Source organism: Tetrao urogallus (genome assembly GCF_951394365.1).
Source record: "Tetrao urogallus genome assembly, chromosome: 1".
NCBI lineage: Eukaryota > Metazoa > Chordata > Aves > Galliformes > Phasianidae > Tetrao > Tetrao urogallus.
In genome coordinates, this window is record NC_136813.1 from 22110975 (window position 1) to 22132933 (window position 21959).

At 43.2% G+C, this 21959-nt stretch overlaps 1 protein-coding gene across 5 annotated transcripts in view; it reads right to left on the bottom strand.

The window, feature by feature from the left end:
• STARD13 (StAR related lipid transfer domain containing 13) overlaps positions 1–21959 on the bottom strand; it is a gene marked incomplete at both ends in the record, with an annotated part of 251320 nt that overhangs the window by 107644 nt on the left and 121717 nt on the right. Inside the window, one exon of one of the 5 annotated variants that reach the window (XM_079549505.1) lies at positions 11992–12160. The exons of the other annotated variants lie outside the window; for them this stretch is intronic. Coding sequence (XP_079405631.1) covers positions 11992–12160 — 169 coding nt within the window. Of the gene's footprint in view, positions 1–11991; positions 12161–21959 lie in introns of those variants that run through there. 5 annotated transcript variants of the gene reach the window in all.

Genomic DNA, 21959 nt, shown 5'->3' on the forward strand with positions numbered 1-21959 from the left:
AATGTAGGTCCTATGCCCAACTAGAGTCCAAGATCAATGCAGAATTTATCTTAACTACAAAGTGTTCTACAGGAGTGGTCCAAACCATGGCCTCCTAGAATAACGCAATTTAAAGTGTCTATCATTTCTGATTAACATAGATCTATTAGGTTAATGTCAAGTAAGTAAATGCTTTCTTGAACAATCTTTGTGTGCTAAGTTATGAAAAAAGAATTGGTTTGTAGCAAAGCCTCTGATCTCAGGGCACAATTAGTCCAAAATACCCTTATCGTCAAGGAAACAGAAAACATTCTAAAATTATTATCAGGACTATGATAAAGTATTATACCCTCTTTCTTCCACATCTCACACTTAGCTGGCTGCTGTTTGTAGAGCCTGCCCAGACAAGTACACTGTGAACAACTGTGGCCAGCAGGCTTAATTGGAGGTTATCAGAGAGTTAATGAATGAAGCTTTCTAAAGGTATGTCCACCAGCACCAGAAAGTGAAGATGAGAACTGTAAGAATAAAGCAAAGCAGAAGGGTGAAATTCCAGTTGTACAGGGCAAAATGCAGCACTGTCAGGCTGGCCAGAGAAAGGTCTCAGCTTTACTCCTGAATTATCTCTGGCTTTACTGAACCTATTGCAGAATAGACCTCTTCATGTACCAACGTAATGAATTTTATACTTATTCAAGTATTAATTTCTACATAAATCAAGCAAATGAGTACAGAATTGTGTTTGTTTTATATCTTTCATAGCTGACAGGACGATGTTGTATTACTGTGCCTGATACTCAGCAGTACACTGTGCTTGGGGGAGGGAAGAATGTTCTGAGTTGATCTAAGTTCCAGCAATGGTGAACTCTTTAAATCCTTGGACTTAAAATGCCTACTGCCCTCAGAGATCTCATTTTCAGGCTTATAAATAGGTGTATAAATTTATATAAATAACTATACATGTACAAAGATAAGAGAGGTAAACGGTTAGACACAAACTGGTTGCTCAACTTCTTCATTACAGTCTAACCAAACTGCAGGCTAGCCCATGGGCTAGTGGTGGCAAGAGGTCCTGCTGTGCAGCTTGGCTAACACGAAGACAACTGATCCATCCTAGGATGCTCTGATAATACGGTACCTATGAGATGAGGCTGAGAGAGCTATGTTTGTTCAGCCTGTAAAACAGAAAGGCTCCAGGGAGACCTCTGCGGTCTTCCAGTACCTAAAGGGGGGGGGCTACAGCAAAGCTAGAGAGGGACTTTTTCCCAGGGCCTGCAGTGAAAGGACAAGGGGTAATGATTTTAAACTAAAAGATTTAAATTAGATGTAAGGAAGAAATTCTTTATTCAGAGGGCAGTGAGGCACAGCTGCCCACAGAAGCAGTGGGTGCCCCATCTCTGCAGGTGCTCAAGGCCAGGCTGGATGGGGCCCTGGGCAGCCTGAGCTGGTGCGAGGGAGGTGTCCCTGCCCATGGCCGGGGGTTGGAACTGGATGGTCTGTGAGGTCCTTTCCAGCCCAAACTGTTCTATCATTCTATGATCATCTGCTTTGTTAGTCTTAAAAGAGACTTTCAGGGCCTGAAAGTTGAGAAAATAAGGATTACTGACAAAAAAAAAAAAAAAAAAAAAAAAAAAAAGAAATATTTTTTTTCTTTAACAGCTGCAATTGTTGTCTCTTAAACTTCAGAGGACAGAACTAATGAATTGATCATAACATAAGGGACCATTTGAGATAATAAGACTCTCAGCAAATAACGCTGCCATTATGTGTCAGTGAGCTGAAACGCTTATTATGCAGTTTAGCTGAAATTCAAAAGCACAAAGCATTGGACATGACTGGCAGCAGCAATGACTAAAAATACTTCAACATAAAAGGGATTTAAAATGTCACAGGAAATCTCTTCCTTAGAAAATTGGCGCTGCCCATGAATAGACCATTCTTGGCCTGAACAGATGAAACCCTGTGACTCGTGTGTGCTGGGTGTGCGTGAAGGCACCCCACTGCCTCCTGCACATCACTACGGCCCCATCCTGCATGGATAAAGGCAGAGCTCTGAGCTGAAATGGCCTCAGATAGCTGAATGAGCATCTCTAAAGCAACGAGAGCTGAGCATGACAGCCAGCTCTCATTTTCAAGGTGAGATGCTGAATGAGGAAAGGCTGCACTGCTGGCTGTGCATCACCAGCAGCACTGTTTGATGCATTGCTCAGGCAGTACTATGAAATGCAGCTTTTGCTGCAGTGGCTCTGGCTTTGGCAAGGAACATTCAATTTTAATGCAGAATCAGCAGCTTGAGTTATAAAGAGGTTTTGGACTACATATTTGGAATATCTCAGCCTGTTAATTTTGAAGGGACTTTTAAACCAGATATACACCAACGAATGCTTGCCAAATTTAAAGGAAAATAAAGTCCTTCTAACTTAGGCGAAGACTTAGGCAGACTGCCACTCTTAATGAAGTGAAACTGACAGAATGGCAGTTTTAAACATTCCTAGGAAAAACACGTAAATATAGCCGTAAAAATTAATAAGGGGAAAGTAAAAAGCCAAGGACTCACTGTCTCATCATCTGCGCCAAGCAGTTAACTTTTGGATTTTACATTATCCTCCTCAGATAAATGTTTGCAGGAAGAGAAAGCCATTATCTTTGAAGTTACAAAATGATTAGGTATTCAGCTGCTGCCATCAGATACAATTAAAGGCACAAAACAAAACTCGGATTCATCCCACAGAACATTTGTGTTCGACAAATATATTATGAAAAAGAGCTACACTGTGTGGCTATATGAGCCCTGTCCTGCCCGGATTCCCACTCCCATCCCAGCTTGAGACTAGAAATCACTAACAGATCCACCCTTTAGTGATTTGTGTACCTCTCACACAAGCTCCGCAAATGCTAAGCTTGTATGATCTGAATCTTCAGAGACTTCTCTGGTCTTCTTAAATCTTTGATTCCTTCTCAAACATACATCACTGAAGGAAAGACAGCTCAATTCCTGTTTTTATTTGTTAAATAGCATCACTTGGCTCATGTCTGTGCTACGTGGGACCAGTTCACTCTCCAATAAAACTGCTCAGTGTTGCACTAACTGAAGAAGGACAAAACAGAGTCAGGGAGTCTTGCCAGGAGCTTGGGGAAACATGGATAATCCACACAGAAGTAGCCCAAAGGATGCGCATAGTAAGGAAAGCAACAATAGCACTTGCAGATCTAGAGGGAAAAAAAAACCAAAACACAAGTGCTGGAGGTTTGCAGAACCAGCAGCTCACCTGTACAGAAGTGTTAGATGAGGAAAACCTGTACTGTCATCCCACCTTCCAGACATATTCAACAATAAAAGTTCTATTGGAACCTTTAGAAAAACATCTTTCCTTAAAGAAAAGGTGTTGTATTTTCCTGCAAATGTGACTCCAAGAAGGAAGCTGAGAAATCCCACAGAAAGACGGTAGATTTGAGAGAGAAAGGGAGGGTGCTGGGTGGGGTAGTGAATAAAGAGGATAGGAGCAATAATTCAATCTAAGGATCTCACATTTACTCACATTTACTTACTGCTTTTTCCCGTAGTCCCCTGATATGCCAGTGACAGAGATTAATAAACAAACAGGGCACAACTGATAAAATAAACAAATGTGAGAAACAGCAGCAACTCATTAAAGAGGAAAAAGTCAGAATATCCTTTAGGCTGTTAGGACTGAACAAGAGAGGCAACAACAAACACAGATTTTGCTTCCAAATCCTGCAACCTTTACTCAAACAAACAGACCTTTCTCCAACCACAATCCTGTTAGAAGAGAGCACAATTATTGCCAAAGGTCTGCAGTATCTAGCTCATTAAAACAATACCAGTTGACATTATTAGGATTTATTACTTTGCTCCTTTAGTACAGACAAAGATTCATCACAGTACATTGCAGAGCTGAGTCCTTCTTTGGCAAAGGACATCAAGTGGAAAGCAAAGTGTCTGGTATGCTCCAGCAAGACAGCTTCCACGCCTGGCAGATGGTATTTACTTAAGACATACTGCACAGCCCATATTTTAAACTAAGTTATTTCTCTGAGTTCACCTAACTTATCATAAGGACAGAAACTTGTGTTCGTCTGTGGGTGGATGTTAGCGACTCCCCAGTAACCTGAAGTGTTACGGAGCAATTTTCTTCTCCCAGTAGAATTTTCTTCCCCTCAGTAATAGATCAGAAGCGAAAAGCCACAACATGTTTCCAGACTGAGTCATGCACATGCTTTTCAGCTAAGCTCCTAAATTCTCTGAATCATGCTGTCTGTGTTTCACGGTTTTCTGAACGCCCTGCTCAAGGTGCTCCAGCCCTGCTGTCCCCCTGGGATGCTGTGGTGTAAAGCCTGGCTCTGGTCAGATCAGCTGATCTGCAGAACTGAATCTTAGGTGGGAAACTCAAAAGGTTTTTAAGCAAAAAAGTATGCACAAGAAGAGAGGAACCATTACCACAGCTTAGTTTGATCTCCTGTTATCCCATAGGCCTCAGGATTTTAGCCAGTAATTGGTGCACGAAGATGAGGTTTTACTGACTTGCCCACATTCAACTATCTGTCTAATAAGAATAAATATGAAATGACACAACTAGCACAGCTGGATCATACAGGCCATAGATTTCAGTATTCCGCCTTTGAAAGCAGCCGTTACAAAGTAGAACAAACAAAACTACAATTGTTTAATAACCAAATTACAAGGGAGCTGGCTTTTAAGTCCCTTCAATTAGTGGCTTAGGCTCTAATCTAAATACACAGTATGTCTGATGTGAAACAGCACATATAATTGTTTAAGTGCAACTAAAAGCCTGAAAATACAGGTAAGATAAAAACAATGACTATGGCTAAGATGCTATCAACAACTTCATAGTGTTAGCAGTTGAACCAAACCAAACCAATAAAAAAAGCACATTAGAAAACATTACAGAATCACAGAATCACAGAATTGTAGGGGTTGGAAGGGACCTCCAGAGATCATCGAGTCCAACCCCCCTGCCAAAGCAGGTTCCCTACAGCAGGTCGCACAGGTAGGCATCCAGGCAGGTCTTGAACATCTCCAGAGAAGGAGACTCCACCACCTCCCTGGGCAGCCTGTTCCAGTGCTCCGTCACCCTCACTGTAAAGAAGTTCTTGCGCATGTTTGTGCGGAACTTCCTATGCTGCAGTTTCCAGCCGTTTCCCCTTGTCCTGTCTCCACTCACCACTGAAAACAGTCTGGCCTCGCCATTCTGCCCCCCACACCTTAGATATTTATAGATCTGGATCAGGTCCCCTCTCAGTCTTCTCTTCCCAAGGCTGAACAGACTCAGTTCACTCAGCCTTTCCTCATAGGAGAGATGCTCCAGGCCCTTCACCATCTTCGTGGCCCTCCGCTGGACTCTTTCCAAGAGATCCTTGTCTTTTTTGTACTGGGGAGCCCAGAACTGGACGCAGTAAAGATAAACATACCTAAAGATAAACATACTATCTTTCTAGAACTTAACATTGGTGAATTTTTTAATTAACATATTGCACTGGGCACAAATATTCCACTTTATTTTCAGGGCTTTATGTATAAATACAGGCATAAGAACCTCCCAGTAACAGAAGTTCTACGTTCAGGTTTTTTTTTATTAATCTATTTCTGTGAGTAATTTCTGTTTCACTTTTGCATTCTAGAGCATTTGATATATCCCAGTGATTTATCAGTTCTAAATTTAAACTAATTTTTATATATATATATATATATATATATATATATATAAATTTTCAGTACAGTAAGCATTCATTTATAGAGTGTACATCTTACACTTATTGGATTAAAGGCCTTTTAACATTACTGGCTCCGATTACACAACAGGGGTAAATTGAAAATTAAAAATCTCCTCAGCCATCAATACAGCAGACATAGAGCAGCACATACAGCTGCTCATTTCATCATGAGCAATTTCAAAACAAAAATGTTTCATTTAGATTTCACCTCGGAAGAAATCCAGCTTTCAGTGAAATCAAGAGCAAAAGTCCCCCAGCTCAAAAGATGATCCAACATCTCCTCTGTTTAAACTGCTCGTGTCAGCACAAGTAGCCTGGCCACTCTATGGCTGTAGATTTGTGCCACACAGCATCACAGAATGGCTGGGAAGGGACCTCCAGAGGCCACCTAGTCCAACTCTGCTCCAGCAGGGACCCAGAGTACTGAAGTGCTCTCGGTGTTCAGAGGAAACCTCATGTGCTGCAGTTTGTGCCCACTGCCTCTGCTCCTGGCAGTGGTCACCACTGAGCAGAGGTCAGTGCTCTGTTCTCTTTGTACCCTCCTTCCAGGTGTTCATGGACACTGATGAGATTCCCCAAACATTCTCTTCTCCATGTGAAAGAGCCCCAGCTCTCACAGCCTTCCCTCACAGGAGTGGTTCTTGAGGCCCTCCATCATTTTCGCAGTCCTTCGCTGGACTCTCTCCAGTATGCCCAGGTCCTCCTTGTACTGGGGAGCCCAGAACAGGACCCCACAGTGCCTGTGAGGCTTCACCAGTGCTGAGCAGAGTCAAAGATCACCTCCACTGACCTGTTAGCAATGCTGCCTAATGCAGCCCAGGATACCATCATCCTTCTTTGACGGTCCCACTTCAACTTAGGATCCCTAGGTTCCCTTCTGCAGAGTTGCCTTCCAGCTGGGTAAGGCCAGAATGAATTACTATAGTTCAGTTTGATCTCCTGTATGCCATAGGCCTCAAGATTTTAGCCAGCAATCAGTGCATTATTTCTGATTATTTCTGCCTCAGCAAGTGCATGAACTTCCAATTTGTTCTAACTTTGGCCATGTCCCAGCTGAAGTCTGCAATGCAGCCCCACAGCAGAGGATGCTTCTCCTGGTAGGTCAGACCAGAAAAGTCCCTTCCTGCCTTCTACTTCCTCCTGCTGCACCTCTGAGAAGCAGCTTACCCACAGTTTCTGCTGTGAGTTACCCCAGGAGATCAAAAGGCAGGAAGGCCACTGCCATAGCTCAAAGACAACCCAAGTGGGGGGTTCGAATCATTGTAATCATGCTGAATCTCCTTGCTTCATCTTCTGGTTTCTTGGGTTCAGACAGTTAGGTTAACAGATGTAGAGGTAGGTGGCCAGCATCCAGAATGTTTGAGGTTGCCCGAACAACCACATTTTGGCCTCTTTGTATGTTTGAACAAAACCACATCTTTAATTACACAATCATATCCTGCTTCCAATCTCATGTGATGGACAGGTGCTCCCTACCTGTACACATACCCAGAATGTGATCAAGGACTTTTTAAACATAGCCTACAACATTTTGACACGTTGCAGTGACTTCAGGTTCTCATTATGAGTATTCTATAGGAATGCATTACAGCCATCTATTGCTGACAGTGTTTTCATTGACAGATAAAATTCAAAGTCACCTAAAACACAGATTTCACTCATATATCTCTGTAACACCTTCCACAAACTGGACGCTACTCATGCTTAGAAAGGAGAAGAGTTAAACATGTTGAAGTCCAAAGGGAAGAATACAGACGATATATAGGAAAAAGCATGTTTGTTTGTACTACTAATGCTTACTCAAACCAGACAAGCACAGGTGACATACAGTTACTATACTCACAGAAGTTCAAAACTGAACTTAAAACATACAAGAGTATAAAACATCTGCTGAGTGATGAACAGAGAGTTTGCCTTGAAAAGTTATAATATGCTTTGAGATTGTTCCATCAGAAGATCCTCTTAAACCGCTCTTGCCTTGGACATGAACAGAGACAAATAACAGAGCATTACTCACCGAGGGCAGGAATTTACTCACTGAGAAGTGAGATTCATCTTCTTTTTTTTTTTTCTTTTTTTTTCTTTTTACTAAAAGTGCAGTCTAACAAATTCCCCTGTAAATAAACTGAGAACTTTCTTTAACAGGAATGCCTGGATGTGCTGGGGCACAACATGGCTTCCTTCACCTTGACTTATGCTGTACTTGAGCTGCACAGCCCCTGCTTTCAATACAATATTTTCAGATTATGGCCTTAATACTTCATTGCTTTTCACTTACAACTACTTCATATTTTCTGTTCTAGTCTGCATTTAGCCACATACTCTGAAAGAAAAAACAAGTTTGAGACTCATGTAAAATAAATTCTTGAAAGTCGCCACCTTATTTATTTAAAGTGAGCATGAGTAATCATTAATGAATTCTCATACTGCTACTACACACACAGTTTGAATAAATACCTCGGACCAAGCATGCTACACCCTGTTCCTTTACACTGAGGCATGTGTCCCCGTCAGCATGGCAACTAACAGGTTTAGGGGGGAAATGAAATCATTACAAGATCACATTTGGAAATACCTATTTAATATCAGACTGATAATTGCTGCTCACATTCATAGATCACCATGTAATTCCACCTCATGGAGTCAGAATGAACACAAACCAAGTATTAACGACTTTCAAAGCATGATCTGACTAAAATAACAGTCCAGTTTATTTCATTTCTCTTATGGTGGATTTCTTTTTGGAAATGATTAAATAACAACATTCCTATAACGATTCATTGCATTTATTTCTAACAAACGCCAAAGGAAAACACAAAGGAAAGCAGGAAACCTCCTCAGCAGATTTTTTTTTTTTTAAAGAAGGAACAAAAACTGTAATATAGCAATATTTAGAATAGCACATGCCATTAATGACAGGAAAGCTACAAGTGCACAGAGCACTTGGTATCATTCTGCATTAGTGAAGCATGGAAGCTCTGACTGCCCTGTGCATTGCTTTATAAATCACTCCTTTCACTAAGGAGAATTATCCCTGATGTAAGAACTTCAGTGTCTGCTATTGTGGGTGCCTCTGGTTTGAAATCCAGGAACTAAGAAATCGCTGCACAAGAAGCAGAGAGCAGGTATTCAAACAAGCCCCAAGGCAGCTTAGCACTTAACCACGTGGCAAGTCTCTTTCCAGCAAAGCAATTAAACATGCAAGGCTCACCGTTCCAAAGATACTGAAATGAAGACTGGATGCTTTTCTAAACATACACTCTACTTCAAACAGTGATTAACTGGGGAGGTGCTAGCAGAAGAATTAAGGTAGCAGGGCTCAAATACATTCTCTTAATGGCATCATCTGGCCTTAAAAAATATGTGCAGTGATGTATGAATGCAGGGAGATGGGAGAATGACTTACATGTTTTACTGAATGGGGCTACTGAGAGTTGGTTTGGGTTTTCATGTTGCATCTCCTAATTCAGTTTTCAACACATCCCTGTTCAGTTGCTCTTGGCATTGCACTGCTAACTAGCTGCACTTGTCAATTTGTAAAACTCACTGTTCTCCGAAGGGACAGGCTGAGAGCACATCACAGTCCTGCTCTGCCCACACATCAGCTCTTCCACTGACTTATGAAGGCCTGAAGAACTGCACACAGTGCCAGTCCCACCAGGAGCAGCCCCAGTGTGCTTCAGCCTAAAGGAGGAAGCCCAGAGCAGGACAGACCGACCCAGGGAGGACTTGTAAGAGGCCTGTCAGTGTTTTGTCTAGGATTGGTGACTTTGATCTTGGATTTTATCCTGTGTAAACAGGAGGGTTGGGGCTGAGTTCTAGTAGTTAGACTTAGCTTTCTTTAGTGTTGCTAGCACAGCTATTTTTACCAAAATTATTATTCATCACTTGGGGCACTGTGTACCTTGCATATGATTTTCCACCAGGCCTGTCTATTCCTGCATGTGGGCACACACACACATCAGCCCCTATCTGCACATTCAGTATCATTACTGCTAATGAACTGGCACAACCAACAGCAGACTGTCTCCGGTTTATTATCAATAAAAGAAATGCATTCTTAAGAATCTGAAATACATAATTTTCTTTTGTGGGTACACGCTGAACTGCAATACAGATTACATCACCAAGGCACTATACAAACCACAGAATCACAGTTGTAGGGGTTGGAAGGGACATCTGGAGATCACAGAGTCTGACCCCCACTGCTATAGGAGGTTCCCTATAGTAGGGAAGTGTTCGGGCAGGCTCCGAATATCTCCAGAGAAGGAGACTCCACCACGTCTCTGAGCAGCCTGTTCCAGTGCTCTTCAACATCAAAGTAAATATTGTTTTCCTCGCATCCAGGTGGAACTTCTTGTGTTCCAAGTTGTGCCCGTTGCCCTTGGCCCTGTCGCTGGGCACCACCTGGCCCCATCCCTAAAAAGCCTTGCCCATTAGATATTTACTGAGTGCTCATAAGATCCCCTCACATGTAATTTCCTACTGCATTATGACAGGACATTATGGAAAGTTGTGGCAGATTCACCACATGCTGAGCAATCATACAACAAACTGCAAGCAGAAAAGCTACAACTCAGGAATTCCTCTCTGTCCCACCATGCTGCATCTTAAGCCATGGCAGTACTTACTTCATCTTCAATACTAACTGCAGGATCCAGCTACCTCTCCACTGCACCACATAGCCAAGACTGCTTTAAATGACTTAATTAGAGAACATGCACATCATACTTCAAGTACAATCTCAACTCCAGCCTTTCCAGTCTGTCACCTAGCACTGGATTTTGAGAAGACCTGCACTATGGAACAGCTCTGGTCCTGCAAGACCAACAGAGAAAGCTATAGGGCACAGCAGGCAGAGGAGGCACATCGAACTACTTCATCAGTAGCTGCTTCTTGAAAATTAAGTTGGCTCTAATACCATGCCTAAAGCTATTGCAAATGAATTTGAGGAGAAATAAATTACCCTTCCTTTCCATTCAATCCCAGCTGTACACTGTGTACACAGAATGACATAATATCCTTCCTGAAATTAGAGCTGCAGTAAGGACCAGGATCCTTCAAACAGGACCAGTTCCTGAGATCGCGCTGCAAACAACTGCATTTTCCTAATTGCCACAGAAACTATCTTCTTCATCTTTTTTTAAAAGCTGGCCAAAGAAATACGTATTGTTTTCTTTATAAACACAATAAAGGTTTCATCACTATATCCCTGTACTTTTGCCAGAGTTTGCCAGCCACAGCTACCCACAATGTTACTTGAAAGCAACACTCAGCAATAGCCACTCTATGTGACTGCTGCTGCTCAGAAGCTCACACCAATTCCTTTTATATTTCCCAGATATAGACAGTGAATGATATTAACTCTCTGGCTGTCCCTCATTAGCAGAATCAACCATCTTTTGTGAATTGTCAAGAAAGTACCTGAGAAACCGTTATCTTCAGGATTTGTTTTGATGGCGAAGACATGGCATACTCTATATGTTGGATCACACCTACCTTGGAAAATGGCATTCTTTGAAAATGCTGCTACCACATAATGAGTTTTTAATCTGGAAAAGTAGCTCAGTCAACTTTTTTTTTTTTTTTTTTTTTAATCTTTGCTTTAAACATTCAGAAGATAATTCAAATTGTCCATTCAGGCCAAAGGATTTGTCTTGAGGCCAATCTGCATTTAGCTTCAGCATTGTAGATACTCATAAAAAATCAATACTCTGCAATGACCATCCAGATAAATGCATAAGCAATCACAGCAAGCCAAGTCAGCAATTATTTTTGAGGACATATGACAAGTTTCCTAATCCTCTGACAACTACACATGCTTATATCCAGAAGAGGTTACCCCACCTCCTCTCCCAGCTGCTCTGCTATGTTTCTACCTGACTGATCAGCTATTCTGTCCATGCATTACAGCAGGTGGGATTTACCTGCAGCTCTCAGAGCTGAGGTATCGATGCCAGGGACTGCTGCCAGTTGGAAAAGCTGAACTTCAGCACCTAAAACTCCCTCTAGTTTATGATTAAAAGATAGCAGAGTTAAGCAGCTAAACAGGGATTAGCATTTGTCTCTCTGCCCGTATATGTGCATATGTGCAGAGTGTAGGAAAAACTAGTTATGAATGACTACCTCAAACTCTGACCCAAGGCAGATTAGTTCAGAGCAGAGAGAGGAAAAGAGGCAGGAAAATCTGAGGCATGAAAACACCTTCAGTTATGAAAGCGGGGACCTGGGGAGGGCTCCTGCCAGGCACTCACTCACCTTGCTGGATCTTGGTCAGGAGCTGCTGACGTGCAAGAATCCTGCTTGTCCTGTAGGGAGGGCGTCTCGCTGTCTGGTCAAACCACAGGTACATCTCCTGGCCCTCGGGTGACACTGAGTTTAGGTAGTAGCAGCCTGTGCCTGACGTCCTGGGCACCTGCTTCAACATCTCTGCTCCTTTAAAATCCGTTCTTCGCTTTCCTATGGCTACTCTAGATTATAATCAGGGTAATGAAAGGAGGGAGGTAACAAGCCCTTGGGAGCTGAAAAGAGCAAGCGCTTAATAAGAAAAAGGAGTGCCAAAAGCTACAACTCAGGATTCCTGATTCTCCCACATGATCTGCGAGGGCCAATCGCTCTGAGAGCAGCCCAGGGAAGTGCTGGGCTGACTTGCTGTCCTGCACTTACAGCCCCATGCCGTTCTGCCGGCTACAGCGGGCTTCTGCACTGCAAAGCGTGGCAGAACTGCACAGGGTGGCTTCGGGAAACAAATTTAAAAAGGCTTGAGGCATTTGGGAATACCTATTTTAGCCTGCAAAACGCCTTATTATGCAGGGCTGCGGAAAACCTTTTCCTCCTCCGTGCCGCACAGCTGGCGAGTCATCTCCTACAATGATGCCCTTACTCATTTTATAAAAATCACACCAGTGTTTGCCAAGGAAAAGTCAGCTTAGGGCTGGGCTGAGTCCCCTAAACCACACAGTACAAGGAGCACTGGAACAAATGAAGCCTTTCCAATTGAAAAAACAAACAAACACAGCAAAACAACAGAAACCCATAGCAGTAGGCACTCAGAGTTGGTAAACAAACCCCGAAATACTCAGTATCAGTGTTACCAAGAAGCAAAAGTGAAGGAGAGGGAGAGGAAGCTTGGTTATTCTGTCTCCTTAATGTAACTGTTATTTAACACAGGGGCATCTGTTTTCATTCCATCCTACATATCAACCACAGAGCTTGCAAGACGCAGGTAGTCAATAGGAGTAAAAACATACACAGAGTAACACCAAAAATGCCCTATTACTATGTCCAGCAATTAATTTTCCATTATATTTCAGACTACCAGTGTTTTGGCTCAGTGAGCACCCAGACTCAGCTAATCTCTCACAGATCTGCCAGTGTGCCCCGTGCCTGGGATGGTGCCCATAATGAGCACCACAGGCAGATGAGAAGCCGTATCACAGCCCTGGGCATAGATTTCACACCAGGAGCAGTTATTACCATTCACAGCCACCTGCAAGTCCTGTAGCTGCTGTCTCCAGCTCCAGATGTGGCTGTGAGTCTCTCCGAGATGCGAGGGGATGACTTCAAACCTAAGGCAACATGGAATGCAGGTTGGCATCCCCAGCAGGCTGCTGCTGGGAGCCATGGATCAGGGGCTGCCACCTGGAGAGGCAGGAGAGTTGCTCTGGTACAAGCAGAAGAGGGATGGTCACTGCTCCCACCCAGCCCCTCTACTGTGTTCTAAAGAGCAAATATCCCAGGGACTCCTGAATGACAATGATATGCACAGTGTTTACCCAAAGAGACATTGCCATTATGTGGGGAAAATCTTATTTGATTAATCTACAGTTCTGTGATCTAATTTTGCTTATGAAATGCTGCTGCCGAAAAGCAATTATTAACTTTTCATAGTGCTCTGTTTAAATTTTCATAGGGATTCTTTTTCTCCTGGAAAACGCATAGACTTTGTCATCTGATGAGATTCCACTTGCAATATTTCCAGAAAGTCACAACCAGTTTAATGGGGATTTAATGCTTCAAAAACCAGACCAAGGAAAAAAAAAAAAAAAAAAAAGCCTAAGCAAGAACAAGAGTATGGCACTGACTGGGGAACAAGTTTGCCAAGGGCTGAGCCCCAAGAGCCCAGCTATATGTTATGGTAGGATATCAGACAGCAATGCACCCAGTGCCCCCTCCCATGCATGATACAGGGCAGCCCCGAGCAGCACCTCTCATCTCAAGAGGGCAGAACAAGAGACAAGGCCGTGAATCTCCCTCCTTCCCACACACAAGGGTCAACCCCCAATGTCAGACCTGCAAGGCTGCAGCAGGCACTGCTGCCTCCTCTGGGGCTGAATTCTTGGCTGCGATCCAGCCCTTACATAGTAGGCAAATAAAACAAGAAGCAACAAGAGCTAGCTCCTCTTGGAACACTCATTTGAAAGCTCTTGTGATTGAGTTTGGGTACAGTGGAGGGAAGACACAGTTCTCATTTCACTTAAAACAGCCCCATCTCCTTGCTTGGTGACTATCTGGTCACTCACCACGTATTTTCAAAACTGCATAAACATGTCATTCAAATGAGAAAACACCTCTGGAACATCAGTCTTTCAGATGAAAAGTACTAGAGAAGCATAAACTGTTAAAGCTTATATAAGAGAGCTAATGAATATTTCAGTTTCAGTTTTACAGACAGCTTCTGGAATATTTAACAGAGGAACACTGAACTTCATGCTAATGCATCTCTCATAAAAGCATAAATAGATGAAAGCATCTGTGCATGGTTTACCAAGGCTGGAGGGGATGCATGAGACAGCTCCACGATGTCCCACAGACATGGAGTTCCTTGCGCTCGGATTAAATCTCCTGTTCTCACACAGTAATCAGTCACTTGATCTGGCTGCCGAGATCCATTTCCCTTTTATTGTTACTCATACTTATCTGGTTATAGCACATCTAAAATTAAATGGCAACGAGGTGGTTTCTCTTCAATTGAATGTATGAATGCTATGAGAACAGCACTGCTTCCCAACCCCACTGCAGCGCAGGTGTTATTAACATTAATTACTTGGTGTTATAAGCCAGAAACTCTTGTTTTCAAGTCACAGAACAACAAAAAAAAATGAAGCGTCTGACGTTAATGTGCTGATTTCTGAAGCTCCTATAATTTCGCAGGCAGAAGACAATCTCAATTGCTGGGTTTTGGCTAAAACATGAATATGCTACATGATTTCCTGCCTATATCTGCATTTATAGATGCCTGCGCAGCTGCTAAGACATTAAAAGCAGATTATTCCTCATCAGATCTGGGAGGAGTCCTATCTGGGGAGCCCAAAGCTGTGTCTATTATAAGGGTTTCAGGTCTTTCTTGTGTTTTGAATCCTGTCATGGAGAGCAAGACATTTAAAAGCAGAACTTCAGGGCCTAAGTGTATTAATGTTTTATGTTTGAATGCAGATGTATGACTGAAAGCTCAACCAGTCCCAGGGGTACTCCAGATGCTTTCCCACACCCCTGCAGCACGCAGGGCTGCCAGCAGCTGAACTGGGGCTAAAAGAAAAGAGCTCAGGTGACTTCCACATGGCTGAAAAGTGGGATGGAGAAAGCACTGCACTGGAGAGCTGTCCAGTTGGAAATCCTGACCCTGAGGTGCTCTGAAGGCAAGTCAGCTGCCGTGTGAACTTCTTGAGTTTTAAAAAATGAACATGGACAAGCAAGGCATGAAGGACAGGCTTACAGGCACCTTTGATAAACTTCCAGCCAGGAAAACAGGCTTCTGAACAGTATGCTACATCACTTTGGTTCTGGTGTCCTAGTGCCAGCACCACAGGATTATGCATTTGCATTTTAAGACTCACATGTTCAGGGGATGGGCCCAGTACAAAACATATCTCCCGATTATAAAAGCACTAGGGTCCTGGACAGACTACTCACATAAGCCTCTGCTTTAATACAAGAAGCATGTTAGAAGATACACAAACTTTGTGCAACAAGAATATATTAGAGGTATAACATCAATTTATAGCAATAAGGATCTGTGTAAAAAGTCCAGTAGATGAGAATCATGGCAAGGCAGTTGAAGCAATTCCGCATGTCAGCACTCCCTTGGAGGACCTCAGGGATGTCAAATCAATAAAATAAGCACTAACAACTCCACAAGATGAAACAGGCTGCACCAGGGTCCTAAACGAGCTCAGATGTAAAACGATTGTGCTGTCACCCTGAGGGCCAGCTCCCTCATCAGAGGAGTGGAAATTAGTGATATGGTTTTCACACAGGGCCTTCCTGGGAATCTGGGGTGGGAGAACTTGAAGAAACTGTAAAAAGAACAGAATTACTAACTGCCAATAATTTGATACAAGGCAGAAAATTCAGCACTTTTTGTAGCGTTAAGTCAAGGCCAAAATCTGCGGAGAGATTTTAAAGCAATTTGGTTGTTCTCATGGCTTTTGATTTTGCAAAAGGCTCCACCAGGAGGACCCACTAAGAGATCATAAAGAAGCTTACAGTCAGGGACAGAAAGGAAGCAGCCACTTGTGGCTCAATGGCTGCTTAAAGACTGGAAACAAAGGTGGCAATAAGTATGTGTTTTTACAGCGGTGCAGCGTTCCTGCAGACTCCTCCAGAAACTGCACTGCACTGGAATGAGGTCTGTCCAATATCCATACATCCACCATCCATGCATCCATTATCCACACATTCATTATTCACACATCCATACAGGAATTTCTAAAGGGACTAACTTGAGAGGCGGCAAAATGCTCAATCAGTCTGGAAGTCAAAGCAGAAACTAGTTGGAAGCACTGAAGGTTCTTATGATATTGATTAAGAAGGCATTAAAACTGCAGCTTTTAAGCGCTGATAAATGTACCAGGGAAAAACACCCTACAGGTACACAATGCACAGCATGTAATGATGGGATTTAACAGAGCTATTATCACTGAGGAAATAGATTTTGGACAGGTTTATGAAAATCCAATACAAGTGCTCAGCAGGAAGCAAAAAAGCAAAGAGGATTTTAAGATTTTTAGAAAAGTAATTGAGAGCGAAACAATAAACGTCGTTACATCTTTATAAAGGTCTGCCCACAGCTTGGTAATTCTGTGGTCTCTTCTTGCAGTGAATGAAGTGGGAAACATAAAGCTAAACGTTCGTGGGGCAGATTCAAAGCAAATGAACAGAATTTCTTTCAGCTGAAAAATTGTTCTTCAATATTTCTTTATTTTATGCAAAGCTGAACTCTAGAAGTCACTGTGAGGGAATGCTGCAGCTGCCAGAAGATGGAAGACTTCAAAAAGACATCAGGTAAATTCCTGCAAGAAGCCAACAGCGGCTGTTCCACACAGAAGTCCAGCTGGAGGCTCAGGAGGTCCCTGAACCACAGTAACAGGGGTTGGACACATAGCACACACAGTATTGCTGCACACTTAGCTGCCATTACATTTTTCCCAAAATAGTTGTGACTATGAACTAACTGCACTGCTACTTCATAAATGCACCAGAATAAGCATTGCTGTGGTCTGTGGCTGCAGGATGGCCCAGCCATTACCATCCTATGCCTTCTTGTCCCATCTGCTTGTGCCATGCCACTCGGTGTCCCTGTGCCATGCCCATCAGTGTCCCTGTGCTGTCCCACTTGGTGTCTCTGTGCCATTCCAGTCAGTGTCCCTGTCCTTGTTGCTCAATGTCCTTGTGCTATACCATCTGTACCATGCCCATTGGCATCCCTCTGCCATGCCTGCTGGCCACTGTGCAGTCTCAGGGATGTGATCTCCTTGTCCCCTTGGCTCTCCCATGAGACTGGAGGGCATGGGGTGCTCCTGAGCTCATGCAAGCAGGTGATTGTCCATGTCTGGCTACTAATTTAGGCACTATGGTTTCACTCTACTCACTTTTAAACATCCTATTTTTTCTCAGTCAAACCACACCAGTCTGTGAATATAGGCTAAGGCTTCACTGGCCTTAGCTGAACTCTTCATGTGCCTACCTGAGCTCTGAATCAAGCCAAGAATATCCAGAATCCCACAGTGCAAAGTCCCTGAAGATGGTGTTTCTCAACAGTAAATTAATAATAATAATAATAATAATAATAATAATAATAATAAAGCTGGATAATAAAGAGAATTCAAAAGAGAGGTCAAGAGAGAGGAAGACATGTCAGGTGACAGGCTTCTTCCATTGCATTTGGATAGCACTGTCAGGGGAACAAGCTAGAAGTAGTTTCCGTACCCTCAGTGTAATTCCATTCACTAAACCCATACACAAGACAAATTGCTAAAACCAAACCCACAGGAACTGTGTGAACATATTTAAGCAGTGGTGGGCTAGCACACATCCTATCTTCCCAACTCACTTACAAAGTGTTTGGATAACACAGTGATAACGTAAGAAAGTGTTTAGATAAACTTACTTTCTTATGTTATCCAAATACGCTGCAAATCCCTACGCAGCCCTACTGCTGGTGTCACTGAACTGTGGGCAAACATTCCTATGGCAGCACAAGGCTTGTGCCTGCACCAACTTCATGGGAGGCCTCTGATATTTATTTTCCTTTCAAAAGGAGTCCAGGAGGATCATAGGGTAACAAAAGAGAGAAGTTGCATGTTTTGAACTGGTCTTGAGATTTTTTTTTTTTTGGTCTGTGCCGGAGAGGGGATGCCCTCAAGTTAAGTTTTGATCCGCAAAAAACCAACGATGCAATATAACCTAAAAACACAACGCGTAACAAAATAGCACCTGGCAACACTATTTCAAACACAGCAGCGTGGGACTGCTGCATGGGAACATGAAGGTTATTCTGGCCAGAAATGCTGAATATTTATTACATGACTTCACTCTGGGGTCCAGTGAGGAAGGCTGACCTGAGGGTGAGGGCCAGGGCTGCCTGGCTATGGCCTGTTGTGAGGGAAGTTGTATAGCCCATTTCTGCACCAATTTCCTAACCAATAACAGTAATTATGGTATTAAATGTTAAAAAAAAAAAAAAAAAAAGGAAATATAAGTTTGTAAGCACGTTCATTTTCCTTATAAGCAATAAAAATGGGTTCCTTCAGACGAGATACTTACTGCCTAAACCTGGACCAGGATTTTCCCTGGTGTATTCCCAATACACCTTTAAAGACATGCTATCAGGTATTACAAACCCTGTATAACAAAGACGTTGTGTTTGTACATGTGGTTCTACAAAGCAAACACACAACCGAAGGTCCTGGCTCTATTGCCACGCACTGGCTGAGGTGGCTCTGCAGAATGCACGTAAAGCATGCTGCTGACTACCAGTTAAATCAGCTCCTTTTTTCCTACAATCCCCAAACCATTATGACCAAGAGAGCCGTGAAGCACAGTAAAGCCATTGCTTTGCTGGTTGCTTCTGTGGAGATCCAGGAAAACTGCAGATTACTTGATGAGTGGAAAGGTAAGGTAGAAAGCAATATGGATGAGCAGTGAATTTGGTCATTAGTCCCAGTTATGATGCTGCAACTGTGACCCACAATATCTTATCTGCTGGCTGCAGATTTTTTGCCATCCTGGTGCCCAAACAGTATCTTCACAAATACAGGAGGTAGGATAAATACAGGGCATGCACGTACCTCTTATCCCTCACCCAAACACAGAAATTAGCATCATCTAGATCTCTGCAGTATATTAGTTGTGCTGTTATGTCTGTAACAGAATTCATGCTACTTTTGGCTTTTAATCCCTAAGTATTATTTTTTAATATCAGAAGCTCATGAGTTTCAAACAGTTATAAGGTTGTGGGTTTGGTTGTTGGTTTAGTTTTCTTTTTTTTGCTAAAAACAAAAGTAATCCCTGGCAGCGTTTCCACAAAAAGCCAGCAGTAGAACAGCTTACAACATAAACAGATATTCACGAATTGCACAAGTGAACTGTTCAGGATTTTCTCTCTCCCTGCAGCCAAATGCACTGTGCACAACTCAAGGTTTCCATTCCTGGAACCTGTACTTCTTCCTTGCACTTTTTTTTTTCCACTCGCAGTTTGCAATGCACTGTATAGACACCGCAGAGCTCATTTATCTAGCTGGATAGAGTCATCCTGGCCAACAAGCTGCAGGTGTTGTTTTTTTCTTCCAGGGTGGGAGCCTGCCAAATAGCTGGAGCCATGAAGAGGAAAGGGCTTTGCCCAGCTCCCTTGCCAGCCACCACACTGTTTCTCCTGAGAGCAAGCACGTAGCCTGCTCCCCTCCTTCCCCTCCTGCCTTTGGGAAATGCTTTTGGTGAGTGGGAAGGATGGGAGGGAGCCCAGAACCCTACGCACTGCAGCAATGCAAATCACACAAACTGCCCCCCAGCAGACGTTCCCTCATCTCCCCCCCAATCCTGTCCGTGTCAGCCGTGCTGCCTTGGAGCACATTCCCTTCCCCACCTCTCCCCCAACCCTACGCCCACTGCACATTCTCCCCCCTCCAGCAACAACTCACCAAAGCCTCTCCTCTGCTGATTCCCCCGCTGCTCGAAACAGGCAGACCAAGAGAGCTGGTTGATAAGCTCCATACCAGCACTGAATTTCTCTTTACTATCTCAATTCCAGTGTGATGAAAATCTTGCCGTCTGCCCTCTGTTTATGCTGGCACCCTATCAAGTCCCTCTACCAGGCTTCCTCCTTGTCCCACATTCTGAACATACAGCTCTCTTTCAAATCAACCCCACCGTGTTCCTCATTTGTTGTTGTCTACTTAAGGTGTTGCTCCATGTTTATGGAATGTAGTTTTACTGGAAAAATTCCTTGGCCAAAACCTTCAAAAGGAACTACTCATCTTGGGTCGATTTTCCATGACACTCACAAAGCTTTGGCTTTCTGGGAGCGTTGGTTTCCTCTGTGTGAACATAAGCCCTCTTTGAAGTACCTCAAATTGGGCAACCAGAAATTGCAGAACTGAAGTTGCACCTGACCTTTGGAAAAGGTCGATTCTGTTTGCATTTGCTTAATTAGATCTTGACAGGTAAGTGCTGTATTGCTCTATAAGGACATGAAATTAACGCAAAACTGGAACATGAAAGACCCTTTTGCTGTGGAAGTTTTTTACACCAAACCAGAAATCACTGATCATTTGACAGTCCTCAGGATTTGCGCTGGCGTAGATCAGAACTGTGTCTGAAGCTCTGCCTATGTATGGTACACGCAGATTGCAAAAGATTGAACCAGTGATTCCCAGACTTCAGGCTTTATTTTTCCCCCTTTTATGCCCTCTGGAACTTATGACAAATAATGCACTCACTGTTTCATAAATATGTTACTAAACAGAATAGGTTGTACAATAAAGGAAACCAAATGGCATTCTGAGCATTTTGCATTCAAGTCACTAATAAACCCATATTGCTTTTAAAGTAAACTTTTTTCCTACTTTGCTCAGTCTAGTGAAAGTCCATGTGACAGGGAGGCACCTGTGAATGACTGGGAAATAATTTGTAAAAATAGCAATTGTGATATGAAAGATTACACGTTCCCAAAAGACTGAACGGGAAGCAGGCTCTGAGTCCCACAGTCTAGGTGCAGCTCAGCTAGGAAGTGCTCAGTCACATCATAAACCTCCCTCTGACTTTGTTCCTAATTGGCAGCCTCGTTAACAACATCGGCACAGAACTGTTTTCTGAAACCTGCAAGGTAGGAGCTCGTGCTATAAACTTGTCATAGCCTCAGTCTAGAGGAGCCCAGTAGTAGTGCCTGTGAAAACCAGGACACCTGGCTAAATTTCTGCATCATTCTGATCTAAATCTAAATCTAAATTTCTGATCGTGTATCACCAATTAATTACATCAAATGCAATGGTGATACATGTATCACCATTAAATTACATCAAATGCACTCAGGTGGCAGCTGAGTTGGCTTTCTCCCACTTGTACCTGCTGCAGACACATCTTTGGTGCTGTCACTTGGTCAGGACCCTGGACGACAACAAGCAGCACCAAGGGCAATTTGCCTCCTTCTCTGACAGCTCTTTCAGGATGACATGTCCTGCCTACAGAAGCCCCTATTTCTGTCTTGACTATAAAGGACTCAGTATGACTTGCTCGGTCCTTCCAGAAGGCATCCCCACCATGCTTGCTGCTTCAAGTCAGGGCAGATGATTCCCATCCCATATGTTATTTGTAACACAGCGCAGGGCTGTGTCGACAGAGCACAACAGAAAATCTCTCCTCCAGGGACAAAACAATACATAAGTGCAAGAGGAAGCACAACGGCCTCTCTTGGGTCCGCCTGCCAGTCAGACATGCATCTTTGTTTCTGC